Raw genomic sequence first — 22,485 nt, 5'->3', positions numbered from 1 at the left:
GCTCCTTGTTCCCTCGGCAGAATGACTGGGGGAGGTATTTAAGCCTTTGGCTGGGGAGTCTTTGCCTCCTCCTGGTGGCCAAGTTCTTAATTCCCACAAGTAATGAATGAAGCCGTAGACTCTCCTCCCCACAATGAAAATGAAATGATCAGGCAAGCATAATTAATGTTATAACTGGAAAATCACCTGAAAACCTGGGCATATTAAAATAAAAATATGACGTATCCACGCACTGGGTGAAATATAAATAAAATTAAACACCATAGATAGCAGGAAAGAACCAACCTTTTACATTAGGCGAGCACTGATATATTGGATAATAAAAAGACATACTAAGGTCTTCATTGTAATCTCTCCCCTTGTATACACTACTACATAACAACATCAGAAAAAGGCTAGGATGATACTGTGAGTCTAATACTACCATCCAAATACTTGGCAGATTCCCTGAGTCTTTAACAATGTTCCCCCAGCTTCATTTCAACCATCAAGCCACAAGCCTTAACAAATAAAGAACTCTTGTGTCTTAGTTAAACTTGATCTATGCATGCCACTAGAAGCCAGCAAATTGGTCTCTTATACTGAGAGAGAAATTGTATAGCTACTAGCTTTAACTGGCAAGTGCATCCAAAGCTAATAAATGCGGGAACAAAAAGTATTAACCCCGTAACTGCCAGGTATAGATGCGCAAGAGCATTGTCCAACATCCCCCTATACATAACCTAAAGGAGAAAGGATCAGACCCTTTAGCCCAAACACATGAAAGGTCGCCAAAATAGACCGCTATAGAGCTGCCTTGAGGCTATACACTTCCAGCGTCAAGCTGGCACCAGAGGCCAAATATCATTAAAAAATAGATATGTCTTATGGTATCCATGAAGTTACAAACATTCGGAGACAACCCTTAGAAAGAGAATAGAAATAGTCCATATGCAAAACAGAGACACATGCAGATGAACAAAAGGGCTAAAAAATCTCCTTGTAATGAGATTGATTATAATATTGTTCCCCTATAATATAAATATATACATGTCGTCTTCTACATATAAACCAAAGATGCTGCAGCAAATAGAATTTTGAATTTACAAAATACAATAGACAAATATTGGCCGCAATAAATGAAATAAACTCCTTATCATGAAGGAGATAGAAGTTGGCATCCTTTAAAACAAGCATAGATTAAAACATATGAAATACCATAAACTGCCACGGAAAAGGTCAGGAGAAATGTCCTGCCAACCGAATATAAGCTTTGAAGTACAAAGCAAATAATTCCCTCTCCATAACTATTTACCCTGTAAATGAAACAAACTATGGTGCAAATGCAACAAAGGGCGCCAAAAAAGCACAGTTTGTGGCGGGAAGCGTAGGCTTAAGCGCGTACCACGCCACGGATATATTAAATTTAAATGGCGTCAAAGAAAAAAATCATAGCCTATGGGTGTATTACGAAATAACACTTTGAGGCTTAACCTTGAAGGGAAATCTAATCGGAGCCCAATAAATGAAAACCCCGTTCATAAAACCTTGTCCCAACAGAGGACTAGTAAGGCACTGCGCTATTGGTGTGCATAACATTGTCACCGAATACAGACGTATATGTCTATATCAGGATAGTGACCGGCAACTCAATAAAACATAAATATTGTTGGTCCTACTACGTGAGACAGAAAGACCAGGGGAGCGTGAACGAACTGTGAACAAGCAGTCTTCCTAGACTACGTCCTGTCTAAAATATTTAACAGTGTAAGCAAGACGGAACCTTAACTCACAGACTCGTGTTCCGGCCCCACAACATGTGGTAATGGCACAGAACAGGGACCATGGAAGCGGTCTTGTTTCGCCACATTTCTACCAGATCTATGACTGGTCAAAATTACAGTAACAGGCTAAAAACATTGTGTCTCATCTTAACCTCCTCTGTGGTAAATATTAGTAATATCCCTAGTAGGATATGAACAGCGTATGTCTGATAACTAAACCATAGTAGATTACCCCCCTGCTTACTCACAGTAATACAGCCTTCCCCTATACTAAATACTGGGGAACCAATGATGTATAGCGGTTCCTGTTAAGGAGAGACAGGGTAGCCCCAATGCTTGCATGCGAATAGGGTTCTTAAAATACTCAGAAGATGATCAGATGATACATGTGCACCTTTCCTGCAAGTTAATGTACATGAGCATATGCAGTTGCCATGTCTTTTCAGTCCGCTAGTTCTAGGCTTTCAGATTAAAATTATATCCCTGGTAGAGGATATAACTAATGTCTCCAGACCCCTCTTAAGATGCAGTGAGGTGCCAGCTGGACACCTATCAATATCCCCCCTTCCCTGAAGTCGCTAAGGAGAAGTAAGTTAATAAGTAAAAAGGGGCTGCCAAGCAAAAGTACCCTGGGTCTGCTGCCCCCAAAAAATCCCTACGGTCAAGGGATATTTATACCTAGGACTCCACAAAGGGCATTTAACCCTCTGAAGTGCTATATCCTCCTAACCTAGAAGGTAAAAGCGCTTACCTGTGGAAAATAGCTGCAGGGCAGGAACAGCTTCTAAGGTATGACAGACACTTCAACCTCTGACAGGGACCTTGTAGAAAAAGAAAAAACAGAGTAAGCAACTCTGGTTTTCTATAGAGGGGTAGCATACATGTTGGAATTTGAGCAAGGACCACCTTGTCGTTTTTCAACTGCTAAAAGCCACCATTACTCTTACTAAAGAGTTTTACATGGACACAGCATAGCCCCAATCCTTGGTTGCAGGGAAAATTACCCATTAAAGGATTAATATCTTCAGACACCTACTTCACACATCCCCCCCCCCCCCCCAATGATAGAGGCAAAGAATGACTTGAATGGATTTGGGAACTCTCTATGCCGTTGGAAATTTAATTATAATCGCACCCAGAGCATTGACAGACTCAAGAGTCAATACATGAGTCCAGGACAGTGTGAGAGAGTCAAGGAACATGTGGCAAATTGTGGAATCCCATCATAAAAGTAAAACCTGGTAAGAAATGCAGATTCACAGAAACAGTGCTGGAATTCTGGTAATTTGGAAAATGCGGTGGGACAGGTATAAAAAAACTTACCTACAGCCCATCTCTAATTCTGCCACCAGACCTTATTTCCCCAGTAATTGTCCATTTACCACAGCTTGCAAGATATGTACTTGGGTTTTGCTTCATGTAAAGTGATGCTGAAGGGATTAGTTAAATGGCCATTGTATTAAAAAAATTGCATGCTGTAATTCATTAGAATTTTAAAACTAGCGACCCTATAATGCTGTGTGTTCAACCCCGCAAAGTGGTACGCAGTTGGGTCGTGAGATTATTGCTACTGATTAGGTCAACTGTAGTTTTCTTTTGGGACCAGCAGTACTCTGTGGCTCCTGTGCAATACTTTAACTATGTTTTTACCCCATTGTGGGGGTTAAACACATAGCATTACAGGGTTGCTAGTTTTCAAATTACATGATCTAAAAAATTAAAGCATGTAATATTTCAACTATTATAGCCCTTTAACTTTATTTTATTACTTCCATCTATCCATTATGTATAATCTAAACATGTATTAAAAATGATAAAAACTGGATATGCATAAATTAAAATCAATTACCTCTTGCAGTATTTCGTCCTACCCCCTGATACAGCTCTTTATTTTTAATCAAAGAAGACCTGTTACATTCGATTAGTAGCTGTATCACCCAAGATATTATGCATTTTCTAGTCTTAGAGAGATTACTTTTTAAAAAACATTTATATATATATTGATATTTGAGCTAGTTTACCAGCATTGGTGGTGTGCTTGAGACCAGTTTGGATTTCAGATAGTTTGTATTTTGGAATATTTGCATTTGTAAAGAGTAGGCAGAGTAATTACCAGAAGTAATGGATTGTGGACTCTCACCACCATGAAATAAATACATTTATCAGGTAAGCATAAATTATGTTTTTTTATACTTTTGTCTATACACAATTTAGCTAGATAGAAAGTCTGACTTTAAACTTCAGTTCCTACCCTTTTTTTTTTTTGTCCAGTTTTCAAGGCCATATCATGGGACCAGCCTCTAGTTCTTATCACATTTTAATCTGCTGGGGTTCTTGCTTAATTCATTCTTTTCCCCAGATTTTTATTCTTGCATATTTAAATTGTTACATAACAGCAGATTCTACAATGAAGCATATATTGATGTTATTGATCATAATAGTAGTTAGTTGCTTACTGATAAAATCTTAATACATCCACAGAGCAGGCATTCAGAGAATGGACGTCTGTGTACAGGCAGTGACAAAATGTGTGGGATTCCATTGGATTTAATACATCTGATTTTGTTTGATACATCATTTGTTGTATTTTACTTATGACAGAGGTTTCAGGTCCTGATTATAAAAGAAAGCGATTACGACAGGAGGCAAATGTGAATTCCTGGTCAGACTTCCTTAGAACACAACTTCACCCTAAATCAGTGTGCGCTGTGAGTCCATGTCACCAAAGTGGGTAAGTGAATTGGGACATGCTAAGACCTAAGAGCAAGAGAACAATTGGTATTACAGGTCTAATACATATTACTTCTTGACAGTGGACCTGAGGGGCTGGAATCTTTCAGCCAAGGGGAGGCCTTGTTGAGGGAATCATATCTGGATGAAATTGAGGACGACCTGCATTTTTTCACTGAGGAGTGTGATTATTTGCAGGTGTGAAATTCTGTCCTTTTGAAAAGAAGAAACTTTGAGACAGAGTAAAGGGTCTGATTGCACTTGTATGAAGGGGAGCATAATATAGAGAGGTGAGGGGGAGGTATTGAGCCAAGTTGGGGAGTTGGCATAGTTTGGGATGGTGTAGGGTCTGCTCTCTCTTAAAGTGATGGTAAATCCAAGCGTATAACAAACACTAGGATTTACCTTCACTAAAAATAAACATTAGCTTCAGTCATCATTTACTAAACATACAGTGTAAATCTCACCCTATCTATACCGCAAGTATATCGCTAACTCAGCGTCTTCGGCCACCCACGGCACAGCCCTCTTCTTTAATGAGGCGACTTTTCCACCTCTAAACTAATAGCTGTGCGTGTCAACTGACGGTGTTCTGTATCTACGCACGGCTATTGGTTTAGAGGTGAAAACGTCACCTCATTGAAGAAGAGGGATGTGCCGTGGGCAGCCGGAGGCACTGAGTTAACGATATACTTGAAGCTAATGTTTATTTTTAGTGATAGCGTGTGTTATATGCTTGGATTTATCATCACTTTAACGTAACTTTATTTCTTTTACAAAGATATGACGAGTCCACGGATTTCATCCTTGTGGGATTTATCCTCCTGCTGACTGGAAGTGGCAAAGAGCACCACAGCAGAGCTGTATATATAGCTCATCCCTTCCCTCCACCCTCAGTCATTCTCTTTGCCTATGTTAGTACTAGGAAGAGGTAAAGTGAGGTGTTAGTTTTATTTTTATTTTTTTCTCAGGGGGAAATCGTCAGTATATTGCTTCCCAAGAGGAGTGGAGAAACCTCTTATTTCTGCCCTGATGTTGACGATCTTAGTAGACATTCCTAAAATCCATGATGGTTCCCACAGTTTAGCTGAAGGTAGTGTGAGAAAATCTTCAGTGTGGAGAACGGTGCCTTGCTGCAAGCAACATTAAGGTATGTTCAATCTTTTTTTTCTGGGGAGACTTGTTGCATCAGAACAGACTGACATTGTTCCCTATATGGGGAAGGGTAAGCTGTATACACTATATGAAAAGAAACGTTGTACAGGAATCCCTTTTATATTATTTACTAGATTATATCTTTTGGCTTAATTAGGTTTAAGACGCTGGGAGTTGCGGTTGGCTTATGTACTGTGAAATTTTACCACTGGTCTGAGCGACCCATGCGGGTGTGCAATGTTATGGTTTTTCTGTGCGGCACATGGCTTTCTTTTTATCAGTAGACTTGTTTGTTTTTAACTGCGACCCATGCGGGTCGGAATCAGCGTTACGCCCATGGTGGGCGGGGCCTAATTTTTGTGCGCTCAGACGCGCAGCAGTATCCGGATCGCATAGCTAGCAGAGACTGGGGCTCCGGTGAGGCCTAAGCTGTCTCAGTCTATCGAGGGTCTTGTTCAAACGTCCGACTACAGCAAGTGTATTCCGGGGGCAGGTAGGTGCCACAGCAGAGCTGTGGCGTGGTGCAGGGGCCATTTGTAGAGAATTACATTTGATATTACATAATTCTGTTATAAAGTGTATATTACATTTATTTGCAAGTGGATGCAATACATATAGAGTATTCTGGGGCACGCTAAAATAATATTTCTTTCATTTAATTAGCAAGAGTCCATGAGCTAGTGACGTATGGGATATACATTCCTACCAGGAGGGGCAAAGTTTCCCAAACCTTAAAATGCCTATAAATACACCCCTCACCACACCCACAATTCAGTTTTACAAACTTTGCCTCCCATGGAGGTGGTGAAGTAAGTTTGTGCTAGATTCTACGTTGATATGCGCTTCGCAGCATGCTGAAGCCCGGTTTTCCTCTGAGTGCAGTGAATGTCAGAGGGATGTGAAGAGAGTATTGCCTATTTGAATACAATGGTCTTCCTCTAGGGGATTTATTTCATAGGTTCTCTGTTATCGGTCGTAGAGATTTCTTCTCCTACCTCCCTTTTCAGATCGACGATATACTCTTATATACCATTACCTCTACTGATTCTCGTTTCAGTACTGGTTTGGCTATCTACTATATGTAGATGAGTGTCCTGGGGTAAGTAAGTCTTATTTTTTGTGACACTCTCTTAAGCTATGGTTGGGCACTTAATATGTAAAGTTCTAAATATATGCCTTTAAACTTATATTTGCCATGATTCAGGATAATCAGTATTCCTTCATTCAGACTGTCAGTTTCATTATTTGGGATAATGCATATGAATAAATATTATTTTTCTTACCTTCAATTTTCAATTGACTATTTTTCCCTGCGGGCTGTTAGGCTCGCGGGGGCAGAAAATGCTTCATTTTATTGCATCATTGTTGGCGCAAAATTTTGTCATTTCCGGCGTCGTAGTTGACGCCGGAAGTTGTTTGTAGTTACGTCATTTTTTTGACGCATGTGTATTCAGACTTTTTTTGTGCCAAAAAATGTGGGCGTTGGTTTCGAGGTCAGAGGATGTGGCGTCATACTTGGCGCCAAAAATGTGGGCGTCATACTTATTCCACTTTTTTCTCACATTATTTAAGTCTCACTTTTTTTGTTGCTTCTGGTTGCTAGAGGCTTGCTTGTTTTGCATTTTTTCCCATTCCTGAAACTGTCATTTAAGGAATTTGATAATTTTGCTTTATATGTTGTTTTTTTCTATTACATATTGCAAGATATTCAAAACACTGTTCCTGTATCAAGAAATGCTGAGGGATTCCTGTTGACTGATATCAGTCCTACCAAAGCTAAGTTCATTTATTTTAATGTTATGAATTTTTATCTTTAGCTATGGTTTGTAATAAGTTATCATGATAAACTTTTACATGCAGAATCCATTAGTATTTATGCTTTATATATTGCTATTCTTTTTATATCTTATGTACAAGATATACTTAGAAATTTATAAGAATATTTTTCTGATTCTATTTTAAGGGCTTTGTCTGACGTCCCGCATTCTAATAAAATTTTTAGGTTTTTTTCAAACTTCTTTTTTAGTTGATGAAGTTTCAAATGACCAACAACATAATGAATTATCCATCTCTGATGGTGCTTTTTTCTCATTCAGAATTTTTCTTCATCAGATATTGACACTAACAAATCTACCTTTTTTCTTTATTAGAGTACATTTGTTCTTTGTTCAAGAGGTGTTGATTATTTTGGATATTGGGATATCTAGTTATTTTGATTTTAAAGACTAGCTAACATTTGAATTATTAATCTTCTGTGGTTTCTTCAGAGGTTTTTTTCCAGTTCCTGATACTAGGGAAAGGAATAGGCTGAGAATTTTCTTTTAGTCCTTCTTTAAGGTTTTTAAATTGTATTCTTTGCCGGCAGTTAATTTTCAGTTTTGAAGAAAGATTCCTCAAGTTAATGGGGCTATCTCTACTTCTGCTAAATATACTATTATTCTTATAGCAAATAGTATTTATTTTTTTCCTTCAGATGGGTGTATCTTATTTAAGGAAAATTATTTTCAGGTACTTTTTCTTAGACCTGTAATTTATTCGGCTGATGTTGCAATTGCTGCATCTTTCTGGTTGGATACTTTAAGATCAAGTATCGGATTATGATTTGTTTAGCATTGTTAAAAGGACAAAATCTTCTACTTATTTGAAGTTCAGACTAAGTGCTATTGCGTTGTCTTGTTATCTTGCATTTGTTGATTGTGCAAGTCCAGTGTCTGATCCTTTAACTTGATTAACATGCTAATAATTTCATTTGTGTTGTCATTTTATTAAATATTTTCGCAAATGAGGTTTAATCTATGCCTTTAGCTATTTTAGCTAGAAGAACTTTGTGATTTCAATTTTGGAATGCTAATTTGATTTCTAAAATCCATATTTCTTTTTTTCCAAGATATTCAATTATTTGGTTCATAATTGGATTCAATTATTTAACTGTTACTCTGGGCTTCAAGATTGAGTTCTAAGACTAAAACTTTAAGCTTATTTTAGTTTTCTGTTCTTACTAAGGAACGGAATCCTGAATTCTTCCCCCTGTAACATGTTTATAATTGGAAGTTTTTTTTCTTCATTCAATTAAGCCTTTTTTTTAAAAAAAAAAAAAAAAAAAAAAAGTTCAAAGTCAGCTCCCCAAATTTGCATATAGGTACGATTCTTATTCCAGCTTGGCTGGTAAGGGGCAGGTTAAGACTTTTTTTGAAATTTGTTTGGTTCTATTCGGTCCAAACTTCTTAAACTTTGGGTACAGAATAGGTTTCAGAGTAAAACCGTCTGTGAGAAGTCTTTTTTTTCTCTATCATATTCCAGCTATTCCAGTAAGACTAACAATTTCCTGAAGTGTGTCTCAGACATGAAGTTTTCTGTTTTTTTTTTTTCCAGTTTCATTTTAGGAACAGGGTTTTGGGGTTTTTATTCAAGACTATTCATTGTTCCAAAGATAGAAAATCTTTTTGAACTGTCATATAAGTGTACCATCTTTTAGAATGGTGTTTATATGGTCTGTTCGACCTTTTTGGTCAGTGATGGCATTATTTGTCTACAATAGATACAATAGATGCATATCTTCATTTTCTGTTTTCATTCAGATTATTTTTATTTTCTGAGATTCTCTTTTTTTGACAAGCATTACCAATTTGTTGTTTTTCCTTCTGGTCTAGCGACAGCTCTAAGAATCTTTTCAAGGTTCTCAGTGTTCCTTATTTGCACAGTATCGTGGTACTGGCTCAGTCTTTTCGTTCTGCGGAATCTCATACGTTTCAACTTTGTTGTTTCTTCAAGACATGGTTAGAGGATCTTTTTATCAAAAGTTCCTTGTTTCCTCACACAAGGGTCACCTTTTTTAGGTTTCCAGATAGATTGTGTCAATGTTTTTGTCTCTAACAGACAAGTAACAAGTTTATTGGGTTCCGTTTGTCGGAACCTTCAGTCTCTATTATTTCCTTCAAGTTGCTATATATGCATGGAAGTTTTAGGTTTCATGGCTGCAGCATTGGATTTGATTCCCTTTGCTCATTTCATAGGAAACCTTTCCAGTTTTTTATGCTGAATAATGGTGCAGGGATTCTAGGATATCACTTTTTATATCTTTGAATCCTAATGTTTAACTATCTTTTGATTCAGTGGTTAAGATCACCATCATTTAGTTCTACAGGTCTCTTCGGTTCTTTCAACCTGGACCATGATCTCTACAGATGCAAGTCTTTTAGGTTGGGAGGCTGTCTGAGGATCTCTGTCAGCACAAGGGGTTTGGAAATCTCAGGAGGCGAGATTACCATTTGATATTTTGGAACTCCGTGCATTCTCAGAGTTCTTCAGTTTGGTTTCTTTTTGAAGAAGAGACGTTTTTTCAGACAGACAATGTCACAACTGTGGCGTATGTCAATCATTAGGGTGGGACTATCAGTCTTTAGGCTGTGACAGAAGTATCTCGGATATTTGCTTTGGCTTAATCCAGCTCCTATCTAATTTCTGTGCTCTTTTTCCCAGGTATAGACAATTGGGAAGCGGATTATCTCTGTTAATCAAGCTTTACATCCGGGAGAATGGTCTCTTTACCCAGATATGTTTTTCAATTTTTCAGATGTGAGGGCTTCCAGAAATAGATAGAGATAGGAAGATTTACATCTCATGATGCTCTTCTTATGAAATCTCTTGGCATTCTTTTAGAATTCCTAGGATTTTATAGTTTCTTCATAAGATTTTGTCTGCATGTTCCATGAAAGGATAAATCTCTGCTTTTCCTGTGCTGTTTCACAGTAAGAATTGCTAAATCTTTCTGATATTCATTGTTTTGTTCAGGCTTTGGTTCGTATCAAGCCTGTCATTAAGCCAATTTCTCCTCCTTGGAGTCTTATTTTGGTTCTGAAGGCTTTACAGGCTCTTCTGTTTGAGCATATGCTTTCTTTGGACATTATTTACTTTCATGGAAATTATTGTTCTTTTTAGACATCTCTTCAGCTAGAACAGTTTTTGAATTATCTGTTCTTTCTTGTGAATTTCCTTTTTTTTCTGATTTTTCATCAGGATAAGGTGGTTTTTGCTGTCCTCATTTCAATTTTTACCTAAAGTTGTGAATTCTAACAACATTAGTGGAGGAATTATTGTCCCTTTCTTGTGTCCTAATCCTAAGAATTCTTTGTAAGATTCTTACATTTTTTGGATGTGGTAAGAATTTTGAAATATTATGTTGAAGCCTACTCAGATTTCAGACAGACTTCTAGTCTATTTTTTTTTATCTTTTCTGGTTTTAGGAAAGGTCAGAAGGCTTCTGCCTTTTCTTTGGCATCTTGGTTAAAGCTTTTGATTCATCATGCTTATTTGGAGTCGGGTTAATCCCTGAGGATTACGGCTCATTCTACTAGGTCAGTTTCTACTTCCTGGACTTTTAAGAATGAAGCTTCTGTTGATCAGATTTGCAAAGCAATGACTTGGTCTTCTTTGCATACTTTTACTAAATTCTACCATTTTGATGTTTTCTCTTCTTCAGAAGCAGTTTTTGGTAGAATAGTACTTCAGGCAGCTGTTTCAGTTTGATTCTTCTGCTTATATTTCAGTTTTTTTCATTATAAAAATTGAAACTTTTGATTGGGTAGTGGATTAATTTTTTCAGCGGAATTGGCTGTCTTTATTTTATCCCTCCCTCTCTAGTGACTCTTGCGTGGAAGTTCCACATCTTGGGTATCTGCTATCCCATACGTCACTAGCTCATGGACTCTTGCTAATTACATGAAAGAAAACATAATTTATGTAAGAACTTACCTGATAAATTCATTTCTTTCATATTAGCAAGAGTCCATGAGGCCCACCCTTTTTGTGGTGGTTATGATTTTTTTGTATAAAGCACAATTATTCCAATTCCTTATTTTTGATGCTTTCGCTCCCTTCTTATCACCCCACTATTCGTTAAACTGAATTGTGGGTGTGGTGAGGGGTGTATTTATAGGCATTTTAAGGTTTGGGAAACTTTGTCCCTCCTGGTAGGAATGTATATCCCATACGTCACTAGCTCATGGACTCTTGCTAATATGAAAGAAATGAATTTATCAGGTAAGTTCTTACATAAATTATGTTTTTTGGTTCTCATCAAACTTTGCAAAAAATAGTGGCGCTTTAAAATTTAAAGGCGCAGTACAGTATATTTTTGCATTTGCCTTTTTGCTTTTGATTTGTTTGCATACAATTAAAATCAGAGCCCATTATTTTTAGCAAGATACGACTGTTGTTATATTGCTAGTCTGTTTAACATGTCTGACACGGAGGATGAATCTCCTTGCTCTGTGTTTTAAATGCCACTGTTGAACCCCCTCTAGTTTTGTGTTCCTCGTGCACTGAGAGGGCTGTACAATGTAAAGCACAAATCTTATGTAAAGAAGATGTGTCTAAGGATGATTCTCAGTCTGAGGAGAATCAGGGTATACCACTCCCCAAGCGTCACAACCTTTAACACCCACCCAAGCGACGCCTGGTTCCTCAACCGCGTCTAATTCATTTACTCTGCAGGATATGGCTGCTGTTATGTCAAATACCCTTACAGAGGTTTTATCTAAACTGCCTGTGTTACAGGGCAAACGTAGCAGGTCAGAGGTCCATGAGAATGCTGTGACCTCTAATGCTTTAGTAGCTATTTCCGATGTACCCTGTCAGGGATCTGATTTGGGGGTCAGGGAACTTCTGTCTGAGGGGAAACTTTCCGCTTCGGGAAGTGTGTTGCCTCAGAAAGATACGGACACCATGTTCTTTAGATTTAAGCTTGAACACCTCCGCCTATTGCTTCTGGAGGTTTTAGTGACTCTGGATGACTGTGACTCTATTGTGATTCCACCAGAGAAATTGTGTAAGATGGACAAATACTTAGAGGTTCCTACTTACTCTAATGTTTTTCCAGTTCCTAAAAGAATTTTGGAAATTATTACACGGGAGTGGGAAAGACCGGGTATCCCGTTCTCACCTTGCCGTAATTTTAAGAAAATGTATCCCATCCTTGATACCGTTCGGGACTCTTGGCAAACAGTCCCTAAGGTAGAGGGAGCTATATCTACCCTGGCTAAGCAACTTTTCCAATTGAAGATAGTTGTGCTTTCAAAGACCCTATGGATAAGAAATTGGAGGGTCTTCTAAAGAAAATGTGTATTCAACAGGGTTTCCTCTTACAACCAACGGCCTGCATTGTACCAGTTACTACTGCAGTGGCTTTTTGGTTTGATGCATTAGAGGAGTCTCTCAAGAATGAGACTCCCTTAGAGGATATCGTAGATAGAATTAAAGCTCTTAGGCTAGCTAATTCCTTTATTACAGATACCGCCTTTCAGATTGCCAAATTGGCGGCTAAAAATGCTGGGTTTGCCATTTTAGCGTGTAGAGCGTTATGGTTAAAATCATGGTCTGCGGATGTGTCACGATTCGCTGTGTCTTTAAATGGACTAGACCTGCCCTCTGAACATTCCCCTATAAAAGCCTTCTGAGAACACCTGTTTACTGCTTGATTATTAGATTCTGAATGCTGAGAAACTACACACCTACTTGAATCTCCTGCTAAAGATCTTATTTTTACAAGCCTGCCTTACAGCTAAGTGATATTTTCACTATCCTGTTTCCCAAACCAGAACCTCTTCTCAGTTTGCAGAGTATATCAACTTTAAAATCTATCTACTAACTTGTCTCCTTTATATTAATCACGAGCAAACTGAAATACTGCATTGAGTGTCTAAATCAGAACGGAGTGCTGCTGACTTCATCCTCAGCTGTTCTTCTTCAGTGAAACTGCCTCCATCTCACACTGCACTGTTTGTTCCATTGTTCCCAAGCACAGCTCCTCACTCAAACAGGCTACAGGCAGTCTCCAAAGCAACTTCCTTTGCTCTGCCACATACCAACTAAGACCGCAAGTATAAGATTGTTAACCTCTTGTTTTATTACGCTAAGCTGTCAACCTGCTTTATTTACTGCTAAAGTCTGTATTTACTGCATCACAAAACACTCGCTATACATTCTGACTAAGCCTCTGTTTGGAGTACAGACTAATTATCTGCATGACTGCGACGCTTCATTAATCTGCTTGCTGTGGTATATATTTGACTCTGGTATTATATATATATATCACTGTGTGTAATTAAACAGAAGAACTGCTTAACTCCCTGTCTTTTCCACACATTAACCCCATATGTGCTGGAAATTAAAGGAAAAGCTACAAAACCTCATTTTATGAGTGTATATATACTTGGAAAAAGTTAACTTATATTGAACAGCACGTGATATAATAATCAAGCCACCATTTAAAATTATTAAACTTCAAAATGGATCCCACAACTATGGCTAATGAAATTGCCACATTAAACCAAAAAATAGATATTCTTGCACAGGGTTTAACAGAGGTCCAGAATGAAAATAACACTCTCAAACGAATAATGAATGATTTCATCACTCAAAAATCCTCTGAGCACCCTGAACCTCATATCAACCCACCTTCTGTGTTTTCTGGTGTACGATCACATTTTAGAAATGCTTGCATGTTGTTATTTTCTATGAATCCAAAAACGTATCATTCCGACAGAATAAAGGTATGTACCGCTATATCCTATCTAAGCGGTGAACCTAGATCATGGGCAGACAGGTTTTTTGAATCTGGAGACCCCATTCTAGAGTCCCTAGAATTTTTTTTCAAAGCCATGTCTATTCTATATGAAGACAGTAACACACAGATCACTGCAGAAAATAACTTACGGACTCTGAGGCAGGGAAAAAGAGCGTTTGAAGACTAAGTGGCAGAGTTTCAGTTATGGGCTACTGACTCCCAGTGGAACTCTGTAAGTTTGAAGAATCAATTCCGTTTAGGACTCTCGGAACATCTAAAAGATGAGCTTTCCCGCATTGACCTCCCAGACACCCTGGACTCTTTTATAAAAAATATGTATTTCAATGGACAGAAGATACAGGGAAAGACGGGCAGAAAAACAACATTTTGATCCATATCCCAAGAAGTAGAACATCACACACCCAGAGAAAATTTCCACTTGTTCCCATGGAAATTGGGACTATTAAGGGCCCACTCTCTCAGGAAGAGAAGTTGAGGAGAAGGATTTCAAACTTATGCATGTATTGTGGGAATAAAGAACATAGCGTATCCATTTATCCCCGAGTTACTTGAGAGATTGACTGACGCTACCATATTCACCAAGTTAGATCTTAAAGGGGCCTATAATCTGATAAGAATGAGAAAAGGAGACGAATGGAAAACAGCGTTCAGAACCCGATACCGCTTATTTCAATATAATGTCATGCCTTTTGGTTTAACAAACGCACCCGCCACTTTCCAATTTTTTATTAATGAAATATTCAAGGATTTAATGGATATATGTGTAGTCATATATCTAGATGATATTTTAATCTTTTCTAAGAATCTAGATGATCATATAAAGCATTGAAGGTGGCTATTAACAAGGCTAAGAGAACATCGATTATATGCCAAAGCAGAGAAATGTGAATTCCACGTAAAGACAATGAAATTTCTAGGTTATATTGTCACCCCGAATGGGATCCATATGGATCCTGAAAAGGTTGAAGCTGTTCTAAAATGGCCCATCCCTTCCTCTTTGAAGTCCCTTCAGAGGTTCTTGGGCTTCTCCAACTTTTTATAGATGATTCATTCAAGATTTCTCTACAATTGTTCAACCTTTGACTAAACTAATTGGGAAACAAAGCTTCATTTGGACAGAACAAGCACAAGATGCATTCGATCATCTAAAAAGAAGTTTTTCAACTGCACCTGTGATACATCTACTGAATCCCGATGCCCAGTTCACTCTTGAGGTGGATGCCTCTAACATCGGAATTGGTGCCATCTTGTCTCAACAAACAGATGGATCTCCTGATCGTCATCCTGTTGCATACTATTCCCGGCTACTCTCCGTTGCTGAAAGGAATTACTCAGTTGGGGATCTTGAACTTCTAGCCATAAAGAGTGCTCTTGAACACTGGAGACACTTGCTAGAAGGTACAGACAAACCTTTCCTAGTTCTTACCGACCACAATAACTTACAATACCTGAAGAAAAACAAGACGTTATCCTCCAGACAGGTATGTTGGTCACTTTTCTTTGACCGATTTTAATTTTCACCTTAACTACAGACCAGGGTCAAAAAACGTTCAAGCTGACGCTTTATCACAATCATTTTGTATCTGAATGTGAAGAAACAAAACCAATCATACCCCCACATAAGTTTCTTGCAGCAGCTACCACTTCACATGCTGACCTACTATCAGCTCAAAGAGCAGACAGTAATATACCTTCCTCATGTATTATGGACAACACCTCCGGACTTTATCTCCATAATATTTTTTTTTATGTGCCTCCACCGTTACGCCAAGTACTCCATCATCATCATCATCATCATGTCTCCCCAATATCTGGTCACCCAGGTATAACAAAAACAGTGGAACTTTTAACCAGACAATATTGGTGGCCTGGATTAAAACAGGACACTCATGAATATATACAAAAGTGTCAAGTATGCGCGAGAAATAAAAAATATCATCATAAACCTTTCGGTTTATTGAATCCTTTACCAGTTCCTGACATCCCTTGGTCAATGATTGCAATGGATTTCATCGTAGATCTACCACCCTCCAATACTTTTACCACTATATTAGTTGTGGTAGATCATCTCACTCGATTAGCTCATTTCATCCCACTAAAGAAAACTCCCAATGCCATGACAACAGCAAATGTATTCTCTCAAATTGTAAAACTGCATGGTTTACCTACATCTATAGTTACTGACCGTGGAACCAGGTCCAGGTCTAGGTTCTGGAAAGAATTGTCGTCTACTAAAGATCTCCCCAAGATTTTCGACCGCTTTCCATCCTCATTCCAACGGTTTAACGGAACGTCTAAACCAAACCCTGGAACAGTACCTCAGATGTTATATCTCACACATACAGGATGATTGGGCAGAATGGTTACCCATGGCGGAATTCTCGTACAACAACTCGATTAACTCATCTACAAAGATGTCTCCATTTTATGCTTCTTATGGGTACCATCCCTTAACACTGCCTACCACTACATTTACTTCCACCCTTCCATATTTGGTTGATTATATGTCTAACATCAAAGCCTCCATGTCTATACTAAAGATGCATCTTGAAGAAGCAAAAAAGAAACAAAAACTCTTCTATGATAAAAAACATTTGCCTTTGCCCTCTTGCAAAGTGGGTGATCAGGTCTGGCTCTCGACAAAGAACCTAAAACTTAAGGTTCCGACAAAAAAACTTGCTAACCAGTACATTGGACCCTTCAGGATAACAAAAATCATTAACCCAAATGCAGTCAAACTGAACTTACCCCCTACATTTAGAATCCATCCTTCTTTTCATGTGACTCTATTGAAACCATACTTAGGTTCACAGGACCCAACCACACAAATTGATGGGACCTCGACATCTTTGATTGATGATCAAATGGAATACGAAGTAGAGGAGATTTTGGATTCATGCCGTTGTTGGAGAAAACTGGAATATTTGGTTCACTGGAAAGACACTGGAGTTGAGGAAGACTCTTGGATCCCTCACAGGGATATTCAGGCTCCTCAGTTGCTAGACAACTTTCATAGAAAGTATCCTCTCAAGCCAGGACCGGGAATCCGGTAGATTCGCTCCTGAAAGGGGGGGATTTGTCACGATTCGCTGTGTCTTTAAATGGACTAGACCTGCCCTCTGAACATTCCCCTATAAAAGCCTTCTGAGAACACCTGTTTACTGCTTGATTATTAGATTCTGAATGCTGAGAAACTACACACCTACTTGAATCTCCTGCTAAAGATCTTATTTTTACAAGCCTGCCTTACAGGCAGTGAAATTTTCACTATCCTGTTTCCCAAACCGGAACCTCTTCTCAGTTTGCAGAGTATATCAACTTTAAAATCTATCTACTAACTTGTCTCCTTTATATTAATCACGAGCAAACTGAAATACTGCATTGAGTGTCTAAATCAGAACGGAGTGCTGCTGACGTCATCCTCAGCTGTTCGTCTTCAGTGAAACTGCCTCCATCTCACGCTGCACTGTTTGTTCCATTGTTCCCAAGCACAGCTCCTCACTCAAACAGGCTACAGGCAGTCTCCAAAGCAACTTCCTTTGCTCTGCCACATACCAACTAAGACCGCAAGTATAAGATTGTTAACCTCTTGTTTTATTACACTAAGCTGTCAGCCTGCTTTATTTACTGCTAAAGTCTGTATTTACTGCATCACAAAACACTCGCTATACATTCTGACTAAGCCTCTGTTTGGAGTACAGACTAATTATCTGCATGACTGCTACGCTTCATTAATCTGCTTGCTGTGGTATATATTTGACTCTGGTACTACATATATATACATATATATAAGACTCTTATAAATTCTCCTTAATCTGTTCACTTGTTGATGTACTTGCAACTGGACATTCTGCCATATTTAGCAAGTCATAATCACTGTATGTAATTAAACAGAAGAACTGCTTAACTCCCTGTCTTTTCCACACATTAACCCCATATGTGCTGGAAATTAAAGGAAAAGCTACAAAACCTCATTTTATGAGTATATATACTTGGAAAAAGTTAACTTATATTGAACAGCACGTGATAGGATGTGTCATCTAAGTCAAAGCTTTTGGCTATCCCTTTCAAGGGAAAAACCCTATTCGGGCCTGACCTGAAAGAAATAATTTCTGACATTACGGGTGGGAAGGGTCATCTCTTACCTCAGGATAGAACTTCTAAACTGAGGGGTAAACAGAATAATTTTCGTTCTTTTCGGAATTTTAAGGGAGTCCCCTCCTCTTCTTCCGCCAAGAAGGGAATTTTGGTCAGACCAAGGCCGTCTGGAGACCCAACCAGGCTTGGAACAAAGGTAAACAACCCAAGAAGCCCGCTGCTGCTGCCAAGACAGCATGAAGGGGCGGCCCCTGATCTGTGACAGGATCTAGTAGGGGGCAGGCTGTCTCTCTTTGCCCCGGCTTGGGTAAGAGATGTGCAGGATCCTTGGACACTGGAAATCGTGTCCCAAGGGTATCGGCTGGAATTAAAAAATTCTCCCCCAAGGGGGAGGTTTCTTCTTTCACGATTGTCTGCAAATCAGATAAAAAGAGAGGCGTTCTTACGTTGTGTAAAAGACCTCTATACTATGGGAGTAATTTGTCCCGTTCCAATACTGGATCAGGGACAGGGGTTTTACTCAAATCTTTTCGTGGTTCCAAAAAAAGAGGGAACGTTTCGACCCATTTTAGATCTTAAAAGTCTAAACAAGTTTCTCAGAGTTCCATCCTTCAAGATGGAGACTATCCGAACAATTCTGCCATTAATCCAGGAAGGTCAATATATGACTACCGTTGACTTGAAGGATGCATATCTTCATATCCCTATCCACAGGGATCATAACCAGTTCCAAAGGTTTGCCTTTCTAGACAAACATTTTCAGTTTGTGGCTCTTCCCTTCGGGTTGGCCACAGCACCCAGGATCTTCACGAAGGTTCTAGGGTCTCTCCTGGCGGTTCTCAGGCCGCGAGGTATTGCAGTGGTGCCTTATCTGGACAATATTCTGATTCAGGCGTCATATTATCATCTGACAAAGTCTCATACAGACATGGTTCTGTCCTTTCTGAGGACTCACGGGTGGAAGGTGAATCTAGAAAAGAGTTCACTTATTCCACAGACAAGGGTTCCCTTCTTGGGAACGCTGATAGATTGCATATCCATGAAGATTTTCTTGACAGAAGTCAGAAAGTTACATGCCGAACCCTTCAGTCCAATCCTCGGCCATCAGTGGCTTAGTGCATGGAAGCAATAGGATTGATGGTGGTGGCAATGGACATTGTTCCCTTTGCTCGGTTTCATCTCAGACCGCTACAATTGAGCATGCTCAAGCAGTGGAATGGAGATTATGCAAATTTGTCACCTCAGATAGATCTGGATCAGGAGACAAGAGACTCTCTTCTTTGGTGGTTGTCGTTGGATCATCTGTCCCAGGGGACGTGTGTCCGCAGACCCTCATGGGTGATAGTGACAATGGACCCCAGTCTACTAGGTTGGGGTGCAGTCTGGAATTCCCTGAAAGCTCAGGGTGCGTGGACTTAGTCGGAGTCTCTACTTCCAATCAACATTCTGGAGTTGAGAGCAATATTTAATGCGCTTCAGGCGTGGCCTCAGTTGGCCTCGGCCAAATTCATCCGCTTTCAGTCGGACAACATCACGACTGTGGCTTAAATCAATCATCAAGGGGGAACAAGGAGTCCCTTAGCGATGACAGAAGTATCGAGGATAATTCAATGGGCAGAGGCTCATTCTTGTTATCTGTCAGCAATCTACATCCCAGGAGTGGACAACTGGGAAGCGGACTTTTTAAGCAGACAGACGTTTCATCCGGGGGAGTGGGAACTCCACCCGGGGATCTTTGCCACTCTGATTCGCAGATGGGGCAGGCCAGAGTTGGATCTGATGGCGTCTCGTCAGAATGCCAAGCTACAGAGATACGGATCCAGGTCAAGGGATCCTCGGGCCGAACTGATAGATGCCTTGGCAGTGCCTTGGTCGTTCAGCCTAGCGTATGTGTTTCCACCGTTTGCTCTCCTTCCCCGGTCGATTGCTTGGATCAAACAGGAGAGTGCTTCAGTAATTTTAATCACACCTGCGTGGCCTCGCAGGACTTGGTATGCCGATCTAGTGGACATGTCCTCTCTGCCGCCGTGGAGGCTTCCATTGAGGCAGGACCTTCTCATTCAGGGACCTTTTTAACATCCAAATCTAGTTTCTCTGCAGCTGACTGTTTGGAGATTGAACGCTTGATCTTATCTAAGCGGGGGGTTCTCTGATCCGGTCATTGATACTTTGATTCAAGCATGTAAACTTGTTACTAGAAAGATCTACCATAAGATATGGCGTAAATATCTTTATTGGTGCGAATCCAAGGGCTACTCATGGAGTAGAGTTAGGATTCCCAGAATTCTGTCTTTTCTCCAAGAAGGTTTGGAGAAAGGGTTATCAGCAAGTTCCTTAAAGGGACAAATTTCTGCTTTGTCAATCTTACTTCACAATTGTTTGGCAGATGTTCCAGACGGTCAGTCTTTTTGTCAGGCTCTGACCAGAATCAAGCCTGTGTTTAGACCAATTGCTCCACCCAGGAGTTTGAATTTAGTTCTTAATGTTCTTCAAGGGGTTCCGTTTGAACCCATGCATTCCATGGCTATTAAGTTATTATCTTGGAAAGTTTTGTTTTTGGTTGCTATCTCTTTTGCTTGTAGAGTTTCTGAGCTTTCAGTGTTACAATGTGACTCGCCTTATCTTACCTTTCATTCTGATAAGGTGGTTCTACGTACCAAACCTGGATTCCTTCCTAAGGTTGTTTCAAATAAGAATATTAATCAGGAAATTGTGGTTCCTTCATTATGTCCTAATCCTTCTTCTAAGAAAGAGCGCGTGTTGCATAACTTGGACGTGGTCCGTGCCCTGAAGTTTTACTTGCAGGCGACTAAAGAATTTCGTCAATCTTCTTCTTTTTTGTTGTTTTATCTGGAGCGCGTAGGGGCCAGGAAGCTACGGCCACCTCTTTCTTTTTGGCTGAAGAGTATCATCCGTCTGGCATATGAGACTGCTGGACATCAGCCTCCCGAAAGAATAACGACTCATTCTACTAGGGCTGTGGCTTCCTCATGGGCATTTAAAAATGATGAACAGATTTGCAAGGCTGCAACTTGGTCGTCTCTTCATACTTTTTCCAAATTTAATACTTTTGCTTCTTCTGAGGCTGGTTTTGGGAGAAAGGTTCTTCAAGCAGTGGTGCCTTCCGTTTAGGTTCCTGTCTTGTCCCTCCCTTTCATCCGTGTCCTTTAGCTTTGGTATTGTATCCCACAAGTAAGGATGAAATCAGTGGACTCGTCATATCTTTGTAAAAGAAAAGGAAATTTATGCTTACCTGATAAATTTATTTCTTTTACGATATGACGAGTCCACGGCCCACCCTGTCATTTTTAAGACAGGTATTTACTTATTTTTATTAAACTTCAGTCACCTCTGCACCTTTTAGCTTTTCCTTTCTCTTCCTAACTTCGGTCGAATGACTGGAGGTGGAGGGAAGGGAGGAGCTATATATACAGCTCTGCTGTGGTGCTCTTTGCCACTTCCTGTGAGCAGGAGGATAAATCCCACAAGTAAGGATGAAATCCGTGGACTCGTCATCTCGTAAAATAAATACATTTATCAGGTAAGCATACATTTCCTTTTATTTTACTATATATATAGGGTTTCCAGATTCTTTGTGATCTGCACAGTGGCTTTTCTGGAGTTGGTGCCAAGGTAGCAGAGCTGCTGCATGATGAATTTCCCAGACGTGGTATCATGTCCTGGGGGACTTTGCCAGTGAATTCTGAAAGGGTAAGTGCAAAAGTGGGCCCACAAGAAGTACAAGGAAAGTTGACTGGAAGAAAGTTTTGAATGTTTATCTTTATAAAAATTTGGGAAATTGGGAATGTAGATGTAAGCGTAAGGCAGGGTGGTGGGACTTTGTGTAGGCAGGAAGCTGGACGCTGCTTTTTTTGTAGTTTTACCAACTTGGTCTGTGGCTCTCTACAGGACCAGAACAAGGACATGTATCGGCTAATGAACTGCATTCTTGGCTTAGTGCGCATCTCCAGTCAGAGCTCCCTCTTTTGTCCCATGTCTCTCAATTCCAGCCTTGGAAGGAAGCATGGACCCCCTATTGTTCTGCCTCATCTCTCTTATAACGTAAGTATTCTTGACCACGAATGTCCTAATGTAAATAACTACTTTTAAATTTCTCTTTAAAGGACAGCAAAGTCAAAATGATACTCAAGGATA

At 39.5% G+C, this 22,485-nt stretch overlaps 1 protein-coding gene across 1 annotated transcript in view; it reads left to right on the top strand.

Annotated features, from left to right (window-relative positions):
• MSTO1 (misato mitochondrial distribution and morphology regulator 1) overlaps positions 1–22,485 on the top strand; it is a 187,857-nt gene that overhangs the window by 58,835 nt on the left and 106,537 nt on the right. The window contains exons 6-9 of the mRNA XM_053703175.1: positions 4,365–4,494; positions 4,577–4,691; positions 21,910–22,041; positions 22,240–22,392. Of these exons, the coding sequence (XP_053559150.1) occupies positions 4,365–4,494; positions 4,577–4,691; positions 21,910–22,041; positions 22,240–22,392 (530 nt within the window). The remainder of the gene's footprint in view (positions 1–4,364; positions 4,495–4,576; positions 4,692–21,909; positions 22,042–22,239; positions 22,393–22,485) is intronic.

Source organism: Bombina bombina, chromosome 1 (genome assembly GCF_027579735.1).
Source record: "Bombina bombina isolate aBomBom1 chromosome 1, aBomBom1.pri, whole genome shotgun sequence".
Classification (NCBI taxonomy): domain Eukaryota; kingdom Metazoa; phylum Chordata; class Amphibia; order Anura; family Bombinatoridae; genus Bombina; species Bombina bombina.
This window is presented reverse-complemented; position numbering and strand designations above follow the sequence as displayed.